Here is a 10,294-nt window from a genome sequence, read left to right on the forward strand (position 1 = left end):
TCTTCGCCTTCAAATGCACTCAGATTTTAGTCGAGAACTTCATGCAACCAATGAATAGCAATAGCTGAATAGCATCGTCTGGAGACAAAAAAAATAGCCTATCCTGTACTGTTTCATCCGGTCGAAAATTGTGCAAACGTTGGTAAAGTTGTTTCAATAAATGAATGCACTTGTTCTTTAATTTAACTGCTACTAGATTTTCCGTGACGTGCAGGTTTCTATCTAATAAACCCGTCCCACTTTATTGCAAAAAGCAATGTGCAAAATGTTATATTTCTTAAAGTCCGACATTGTAGCGTAAAGATCACGAAAGCACATGATCCTCAAACTGATGAAACACAAGCCGGGAAAAGCGCTCTCTTGCCCGGCTGCGTAACAGCCAGATGACCGTTCCTCTGTTGGGTTATGCGGGGGTGGGGTTTCCAGATCCTTACTCTGTCATTGGTTAATATTTTATTCTGTTGACATGTTTTCTTACTGCGAATGCTTCCGACACCTTTTAGTCAACCCCCCTTTCACGATCTTGGCTGGAGCTGTCAAAACCACGCCTATGGAGTTCTACAATTGGTCCAGAATGCGTAAAATCTGCAATCAAGACGGTTTGGTTCATTAGTGCGGGGAACCAGTGAGAAGGGACGTGTAAGACAGACACAGTTACACAGTGATCTTGGAAGAACCTACCAATTCTACATCATTGCTCAAGACTTTCGCATCCTTGTTTTTGGGGGCTGCTTAGATAGCGGCTCGAACAGAAGGAAAGCTCTAAATCTAGATATAAGTGTCAATGTTGCTCTTTTGAAGGATTTTATCACTGTGCTGGATAACTGGACATACTCGACGGTAGTGACATTTCCTACCAGTTCTCTGTAACTACTGTGAAACCAACGCTGTGTTACAGCTGTGAGATTGCGACCGCAGTCGGACTTACGCGTGCGACAGACGCAATTATTTTATGATATTACAGTTTCATCTGGCTTTTGGATGCACCGATGAGAGATCCAGTTTTCACAGCGAACGCTATGGCTTATCACCCTTTCCATGCGCCCAGGCCGGCAGACTTTCCCATGTCAGCTTTCCTCGCCGCGGCTCAGCCCTCGTTCTTCCCAGCGTTCACTTTACCACCGGGTCTCAGTAAACCTTTGGCGGATCATGCGCTCTCCGGGGCGGCTGAGGCCAGCTTACACGCGGCGCTCGGACATCACCACCAGGCGGCTCATCTCCGCTCCTTCAAGAGTCTCGAGCCAGAGGAGGACGTTGAAGACGATCCTAAAGTTACATTAGAAGCTAAAGACCTTTGGGATCAATTCCACAAAATTGGCACCGAGATGGTCATCACTAAATCAGGAAGGTAAGGCCGTTTTATTTTATTCATTTTATTTTATTTTTTTCGTGAATAACTTGATGAAAACGATGGTAAAAGTTGGTCTATTTCACTACAGAAAATATATTTTAGTTCAGAATTTAATATTTTGCTTGATAGAATGGATCTTTCAGTATGATCTAATTACATCGACGGTACAAAACAGTCACAGTCACAAAAGGCTCCATATATATTTGATGCCAGCTTTAGAATAATATTCACATTCGATCTGTCATTAAGGCTATTATAACGAATCCCATACCTGTCATATAAATGCATAGTTAATGTTTCTGAACAATACAAATATTGTGCAACACTAGGGAACTATAGACAACGCAAAAAATAATAATAAAAAAAAAATAAGAAAATAACTTTTTTCATCGACTTACCTGGATTGTATAAATACCTATAAGTAGCCTATAAACGTTTAATAACCCCTTTGACTATAAACATGGTCGTAAAATAATCGAAAAGATATTTCTGTGGCTCAGTGGTAGAGCATTGCGTTAGCAGCGCAAAGATCGTGGGTTTGATTCCCAGGAAACACAAATTCTGGTTTAAAAAAATGTAAAATGGTAGGAAGAATATAATCCGTGTTTGCGATTCTGTTATGCGATAGCCTGTGAATTCTTTTACAAACGTCCTAGAATTGAATGATATTTCTTTGTGGTTAAAATGGAAAGTGTAACTGCACTATTTCTCGGTATTTCACTTCTTTCAAAAAGTATTTAATTCAAATGTTAAATATTCTGATATAAATTCGGTCACAGATCTATGATTATGTCTGTTCCGTCCACAGGAGAATGTTTCCTCCGTTTAAAGTTCGTGTGAACGGCCTCGACAAAAAAGCCAAGTATATACTTTTGATGGATATTGTTGCGGCAGACGACTGTCGGTACAAATTTCACAACTCTCGATGGATTGTCGCAGGAAAGGCCGATCCGGAGATGCCCAAACGAATGTACATTCACCCGGACAGCCCGGCCACGGGTGAACAGTGGATGGCAAAACCTGTTGCTTTCAACAAACTCAAACTGACCAACAATATCTCGGACAAACATGGATTTGTAAGTTATTTATTTTAGGCCTATCTGTATGTCTCTATCGCCAATCAGTGTTAGTATAACATGGAAATTGAATACTATAGCTAGTGAATGCATTTATCTGGATGATCAAGAAGCAAAGATGTTTACAAAATTAAGCCAAGCGTAGAGTTTGGACATCTTAATTAGCATTGAATGTCTGTCGCCTAAATGAAGCATAAAAGAGCAGTAACATAAGATCAAATACCAAGAGCATACAAAGTCCCATGGTTGACGAGCAAGATATGAAGAGTTTATTATTATTATTATTATTATTTTTTTTTTTTCTGGTTATAAGTATGACACAATTTAAATGGCAATTTCGAATATATTTTTTGTTGTAAGCTTGTAAGTTTAAAACAAAATAACTAATACAAAAACTCATTTGTAGACTGAGTAGGCTACACATCTCAACTATATCATCCCAAAAATCTGACCATTATTACAAAGCCTTTCTTTTCTTAATACTTTCAAAAAAGGCATTTGTACTAAAAAAAAGTTGTTATTATTATTACTGTTGATGTTCTGCAGATGTCTCTTTGCAGTTCTTACTGACCAGATAACCTTTTTATATTTCAGACCATTCTAAATTCGATGCACAAATACCAACCCAGGTTTCATATCGTTAGAGCCAACGATATTCTGAAGCTCCCTTATAGCACCTTCAGGACATATGTATTTCCCGAGACAGATTTTATAGCTGTCACTGCATATCAGAATGACAAGGTAAGTTAATAGAGCAACTAAAAGCACTGTTCATTTTAGATGCAACCCCCCCACCCCCCACCCGAAGTTGTCCGTTGTCATATATAGTAGTATTACTGAGCTCAAAGAGAAACTATTTGTAACTTATATTTTATGTAGACAATATTCTAGAATTCTGTTTATATCTTCCATGTGCAGCAATGTGTAGCATTCTGTCTTTTTGTCATTGTCATGAATAGAGCTCAATTTGTTGATTATAATTTGGAATGACAGCACATCGAGTCTGGTGGCGAGATTAGTTATAATCGAATAGTTGTTTGTATTTATAACAATATGCTCAACAATCATATGTTGACCCCAGTAAAAAAAAAGAAAAAAAAGAAAAAAAAGAAAGAAAGCCTGCGTTGTGACACTAGACTACATCATTTGATGTTACAATGCATTCGAGAGAATTAACGAAAGTATTCAATTTAATGTAACAATTAGCAATTAAAAACATTATAAACCTGAATTAATTACCCCCCCCCCCCAAAAAAAAATAAATAAAAATAAATAATAATAATAATAATAATAATAAAAATAAAATAAATACATGTTTAGTAGCTACAGAACATGTTTATTTTATTTTATTGGATCATGCGTTAATTATAGTTCCAGAACAATTCAGTGGTTTTAATATTAAATAGGCCACCCAATAGAAAGCAGGAAAGATGCAATAAATCTAATTTCACTCTTTTACTAGATCACACAACTGAAAATCGATAATAATCCATTCGCAAAAGGATTCAGAGACACGGGGAATGGAAGAAGAGAAAAAAGGTACGTCTAGACGAATGTTTTATACCATCAGCTATGCACAAAACACAAATATTTAGGCTTGACAGTTACCTGAGTTTAACCATTTTAGTTTAACTTTTAGAAAACAGTTAGCCCTGCCGTCAATGCGCATGTTTGATGATCAGAGCAAAGTGGATCGAGATGGAGGAGACTCGGACGACTCGTCCTGCGAGCAAACTGGGAGGGATTCAGTTCATTCACCGATGGGACCAGCAACAAGTCCACTTAAATTCAACAGATCCAGAGGTAACAATAAATAAATAAATAAACAAATTCCATAGCAATGCCACTTGAGCTTTTCCTAAAGCCTATTATGTTTACAGTATATATTTGTTTATAAACGTTTCTATAAGTTGTTTTGTTTGGATTTTACAACCACTGGATTGGCTATTTTGTTGTGTATCATGTAGATATTTTTCGCAATATTTGTGTTAGATCCGGACCTTTTTTTATTTTTCAAGTGGAGAGTTGATGAGCTTTACGCTCCCGTTGAACCAGCATATTAAAGCTATTGATAGAGAATGAATTGATGAATATGTTTACTGTGTCAGTATGTTTACAGTCAGTTGCCTGCTAGTAGTTAGTTACTATCAATTTGATCAGTCTGTCTGGAAGTGTTTATCAGTGGTTTAAAAAATATATATATTGCACATAGGCTATAGCAGAAATTTTAACTATACTTTAAAAGCGGAAGATAATGCATAAGTCAGTCATATATAAATGAAAAGGAAATAGATAACTGAAATTTAAAAATGAGATCATATAAATTGTGTAAATTAAAAGGTTAATACTCTCTCTCTTTTTATCTCTCTCTCAATATAAAGCAAGCGCAACATATAGTAAAATGTTTTTACAACTATAAAGTTGTAGTCTACTGCTATAGTTGACCCAAAGGACTGCTGTAATTGAATGTGCAATTAGCTGCATACACTATAAACATGCACAGCCATGGTTCTATAATTTGTGATTACCCAGTCTATTTTAAATAACATCTCGCCAGTTACAGGCTAAAATCATTTTAAAAGAAGTGAAAAGATGGAACTGTCTACTATAAAATACAGATTATTTTAATACATTTAAACTTTATGAATGTTCTCAGTTGATGTTTTTGGTATTTAATAGCAATTTAAGACCGGAGATCTCTTTTGAGATCTGACCAATTGCAAGCTGTCCATGTTTTGTTCCAAAATAGGAATTGTATTTCCTGTAATTTAACTTGTTTATTACTTTGTCTTTTAATTTAGCTTAAACTATGAAATTTTGTGACTAATTTATAGATGGAATTACTACTGTATTATGATGTTTTATATAAGGGATAGTTGTCAGGTTGGTTAGTAGAATGTATTTGTAAAAATAAAAAAAAGTCAATTTGAAGTTCTGAAAATTAGCTTATGTGGACACTGCTTCTTGGATTTTTAAAGGACCAGTCAATTAGAATGATTAGTCCTTTAGACATGTCTGGTTATAGGTTCATGATTTATAATTGCAGATTGGTTTTATAGAAAATGTCTCATGCGCATGTTTTGGGTCTGCTAATTTCATCATGATTCATTTAGAGCTCATTCAAAGAAATTTCCTTCATACTATCCAAATCTCAAATGCTTCATGAAGTCATGTTCGTGCCATGGATGAAAACAAGAGGAAATAGTTAACGTGGAAAACACATTTAATCCATTTTTGTGTAATCAAAGCAGTGGAAATAACTATTTACAGAAAAAGGCTTTGGTTTTATCAAAAGAAAATACAGATGATGTGCTTACTATTTTTTATATTTTCCAGATGACAAAAACTGCAATGAAAGTGACGACGAATTTGACCAACACGATGATGGAATAGTCCGAGTCGGTAGTCCAGATCAGAGACCACGATCACCATTCGGCCCACATTGCGAGGACAGAGTCAAGGACAGATCTAATCAAGAAAAGAAAGGGGACTATTCGGATTCAAGGAAAGAAACTGACTCTGCCTTCAGCATCAGAAACTTGGAGAAGGACAAACTGGATGGCAGGAATTTGAAAGAATCGGATACCTCCAAAAAGGATGCAGACTCTGTGGGCCTGAGCGCAGTCAAAGATGCCTATTCCCCTCTGATGGTTCAAACAGAAAGCCCAGCACATTTTAGTGCAAGTCACTTGCAAAGTCTAGCCCTCTCTGGCTTACACAATCAACATTTCTTTAACCCACTGAGTACCGGACAACAACTCTTATTTCACCCCGGGCAGTTTGCTATGACTCCAAGTGCTTTCTCGAGCATGGGCATGGGACACTTGTTAGCCTCCATGTCTGGAGCTAGTGGACTAGAGAATGGCAGCCTCTCCCAGAACACCAGCTCACCCAACCCTTTCCAATTCCACTTATCACAACATATGCTTGCATCTCAGGTATGATGATTATTTATTATAAGCATTATCACTAACCTATAATAAACTGTATTTCAAATCATTCAAAATGTTTGCCAACCGCATCAACAGATATTTGCCACAGCATTCCCAAGATAAATTATCATAAGAAGTTCTTGAACCACAACTCAGTTTTATATGTTGTAAATCTGTATTTTCTTTCATATTTTTTAAGTTGCAAACAGTTTCATTGGTCCTTCTAAACAGTGTATGCTTTTATTATTTTATATCACACATTAGACCTAAAACAGTGCAGCTCTTTGCCAGCTGCTTTTATCCAACACATGTGCATTTCAATAATGTTGGATACTAACTATGAGCTAATTATAAAATTTCCTTCCTATAAAATTATTATTATTATTAGTATTTTTTTCTAATTCTAATTTATTTATTATTTGTTGTTTTACATTTAGGGTATCTCCATGCAACCGTTCGGGGGGTTGCTACCCTACCCGTACTCGTACATGGCGGCTGCAGCTGCAGCGGCTTCTGCGCTCCCCGCAGGCTCAGCCGCCTCCACCCTCGGCCGGAACCCATTTCTCAGCAGCACGCGGCCAAGGTTGCGATTCAGCCCCTATCAGATCCCAGTATCAATACATCAGAGCTCCGGTCTGCTCGCCACCGGCGTACCAAGCGCTCTGAGCGCGGAGACAGAGTCATCAAAATCAGGCAGCAGGGAGAGCAGTCCTATGTCTGAACAACACAGCCATAAAACAGGAAGCGGCCAGAATACTGGATCTCCCAAATCCACGGGAAAGGATTCCGTTAACGAACTGCAGAACATACAAAGATTAGTCAGCGGACTTGAGAAACACAGAGACGTGTCATCCCGTAGCGATTCACCAAAGTAACCCACGACCATTCATTCCTTCTGATTGCATAACTATGCTTCAATGAAAAAGAGTTCAAAGTTGACACTTGAAATGATGGCTTGGGCATTGGATCATCCCTCATCAACAGTATCCTAGGCTATCACCTAGGCCTACCTGGATTTCAATGAGAACTGTAGCAGGTTACGTCCCGTTTTCGGAATTTTTTTTTTTTTTTTTTTTTGGTTATCATTTCCAAAAAAAAATCAGGCCCATACTTTTCAGTGTATTTACCATCAATCTCTGACAAGATCTGAGGATGCTCAGCGTTCGAGTTGCTTGTGCCTGGGACCTGTTTTTCTAATTATTTATAATAATAAAAGTCAAACACGTATATGTAAATAAGGTTGTTGAACTGAAGGAGACGGATTTTAATTTATTAAAAACTGTACATTGGTGTGTAAATAGCCTACTACTAGGTCTCGATTTGTTACATTTGCTATATTTTCCCATTTACAAATATGAACATTATCTAGCGCTTGTTAGCAGGAACCCGAATGTGTTCTGTTTGGGATATCCTGCCAGATAGGCCTAAGGAAAAGCCACTGTAAATCTAAATCTCTGGTGATACATTTGAAAGCGCTTTCATTTGTAGCAAAATTCAACAAAATCTGTTTTAATATAATGACAGGGACAGCTCAGGTTTCTATCTAATCGCGCATTGTGTAGTTTCGCTTATGAGAGCTATCTGTTTAAACATCTCAGTGCTGGATTTTCGGGTAAATGAGCGATTCTGTTGCACCCTCTCAGTTTCAATAAAACGAAAGTGTTCATTTAGTCTTTTGCATTACTTCATTTATGTAAATAGCCTATGAATGTATATTTATGTAGCCTAAATATGGACTAGGCTACTACAATCATGACGGTATATTTTCTGTAAAGGCATTCTTAATCAGATCACTCATTGGCCTATAGTCTTACTGAAATTATTTATAGAGGACGGGTCAGCCTTGCAGTTTATTTTTACCTTGCCAGATCCTGGGATTCAAACATTTGCGAATCAAGATCAAATAATAGAATTTAATCTAAACAATGCCGTTGATTTATAATTTAATTTCACCTAAACAATGCCGCTGACTGTGCTTATAAAATACAATTCATGAGTGTTGCCTATAGGTTATGGCTACACTCATTAAACTGGTTGTGCGGAGTTCTGCAGTTCCTAAAGCTGATGTAGCTGCGCCATCTGTTGGATGTAGTTTATTGATAAAACACAACAAATTGGTTCTGACAAGTAATTGGTCTCAATCAGTGCTATCTAGTCTAAATCGTAATAAAATTATGCGATTTGAAAATGTTCCATAACGAAAGTCATGTATTAGTCATAATTATCTGATGCAGTATAAATTAAACAGAGAGGTTGGCAGTATGTTCAAAATTTTCCATCTCTTGTGTTCGCCATAATTCGTTCACCAACTTCAAAAAGCACATTGTGTTAGGTTGTGCTATATTTACCAACTTGTTTCTGTGCTTGTTGGTTATTTGCTCTGCACAGAACCTTTCTTAGGTGCGCATTATTATACTAATCTTGCACTGTACGCCCTGGGTGGGGGAGGACACAGAGAGAGAGAGAGAGAGAGAGATCACACTGGTGGAAGGGTTAATCGCGGCGGCAGGGACGCCTCACAGCCTCGGCAGTAGACAGTCCTTTGTCCACAATCCGGCGCCTGTCGCCTGCCTGCCGGCCACACTGCCTCTGCACACCCGCGCACAATGGCTGACGGGATCTCCAGAGTCCAGGCTGATCATTAGAGAGCCCCCCTCGCCTCTTTTCTTCTCTTTCTAAAACCATAATAACAAAACTCGTCTTATTGAGAGCCCATTGTTGCATTCTGTTACGTCCAATTAATAGAGCCAAATTCTCGACCTTGTACTCTCATGGAGAAAAAAAAAAAGTTTGTCTAAAACAATTAGTCAATGACTGATCACTTGGCTCCAAAAGCAGCCCCAGAGTCCCAAACAACTGAAGAATGAGTGCACGTCTATCCCTCTGAGCCCTTCCAACGAAAACTTCAAATTAGTGCTTAAAACTTAAATAGTAGCCTATCCTGACTGGAATACTCCGACTGCCATTGTTTAGATTTGAGACAGTTGTAGATAACAAAACAGTCGGTGAAACCAAAACTTTGCATGCACTTTGAATAGTTTTATCGTCTTGGTGGGAGGCTTATATCCCAACAGCATAAAAAGATAAATACTAATTGAAACAGTATTGCTGCTGGATATTATATATATATATATATATAGGGTCATTGTGTAGTTTCACTTATGAGAGCTATCTGTTTAAACATCTCAGTGCTGGATTTTCGGTAATATATATATTACTGAAAACCACCGAAAGTCAGCATTTTCTTAGTATAATTTAAATACTGGAAAGAAGACGATTCTTGCCCGAAGACTACAAATCATTGTGCTTGATACACTTTTATTACCCGCATTGGATGCATATCGCTCTTATGACTTACATTTTCACTATTGCTCTTCTCGTGTTCACATCGCCCTCTGCTGGTAAATAATATAGGCTAACGTATGAACCGATCATCTATTTGAGGGGCGTGCATTGCATTTCTGATCTGATTAGGCAGTTGATTTTATTTTTGCCTCGAGATGCGTCTGCCACTGAATAATTATGAGAATCATTTTGACTTTTCATACAATGCTATACCAACGACTATGAACTACTGGTCAATCAAACTGATTTATTATCATGTTATGAATCTAAACAGTGCATCCTGAGCAGTATTAGAGTTTAGCACAACATCAGATTAGACGATTAGACATTAATAAATAGCTACAACACTCTCACAAATGGTAAGCTGAATGCACACAACTTCAGCTACAACTCATCACATCAGTTCAACAGTTCAGTATTTTGCACAACCCAAATATTATTTTGGTGGCCCTGTAATGTCCTAAATACAGTAGTTTTTATTTCAGTCTTCTATATGATTCAAAGGATGTCAGTGCTGCTTGGATTTTCAGACCTGCTAGCTTTTGTTTGGTTAAGGTTACAGTGTCTGTGTTGAGTGGAGTCACTGCTGT

At 37.6% G+C, this 10,294-nt stretch overlaps 1 protein-coding gene across 2 annotated transcripts; it reads left to right on the forward strand.

The window, feature by feature from the left end:
• The first annotated feature begins 498 nt into the window (after positions 1 to 498).
• LOC113082480 (T-box transcription factor TBX2b-like) lies at positions 499 to 8,031 on the forward strand. Of its 2 annotated transcripts, none has more exons than XM_026254109.1 (7): positions 499 to 1,348; positions 2,160 to 2,427; positions 3,022 to 3,168; positions 3,890 to 3,966; positions 4,055 to 4,230; positions 5,764 to 6,365; positions 6,797 to 8,031. In XM_026254109.1, exons 1-7 carry the CDS (start codon positions 990 to 992, stop codon positions 7,232 to 7,234), a joined length of 2,067 nt encoding a protein of 688 aa, XP_026109894.1. In that variant the 5' UTR covers positions 499 to 989; the 3' UTR covers positions 7,235 to 8,031. The 2 variants fall into 2 exon arrangements, with proteins under 2 accessions (XP_026109894.1, XP_026109904.1); XM_026254119.1 differs by having other exon boundaries at positions 501 to 1,348; positions 4,067 to 4,230.
• Positions 8,032 to 10,294: the final 2,263 nt, after the last annotated feature.

This window comes from Carassius auratus, chromosome 5 (genome assembly GCF_003368295.1).
Source record: "Carassius auratus strain Wakin chromosome 5, ASM336829v1, whole genome shotgun sequence".
Taxonomy (NCBI): domain Eukaryota; kingdom Metazoa; phylum Chordata; class Actinopteri; order Cypriniformes; family Cyprinidae; genus Carassius; species Carassius auratus.

Coding starts and splice junctions, on each gene's coding strand:
- LOC113082480 (XM_026254109.1), top strand. CDS start 990: ATGAGAGATCCAGTTTTCACAGCGAACGCTATGGCTTATCACCCTTTC. Junction 1,349..2,159: donor GTCATCACTAAATCAGGAAG/GTAAGGCCGTTT, acceptor TTCCGTCCACAG/GAGAATGTTTCCTCCGTTTA. Junction 3,967..4,054: donor AATGGAAGAAGAGAAAAAAG/GTACGTCTAGAC, acceptor TAACCATTTTAG/TTTAACTTTTAGAAAACAGT.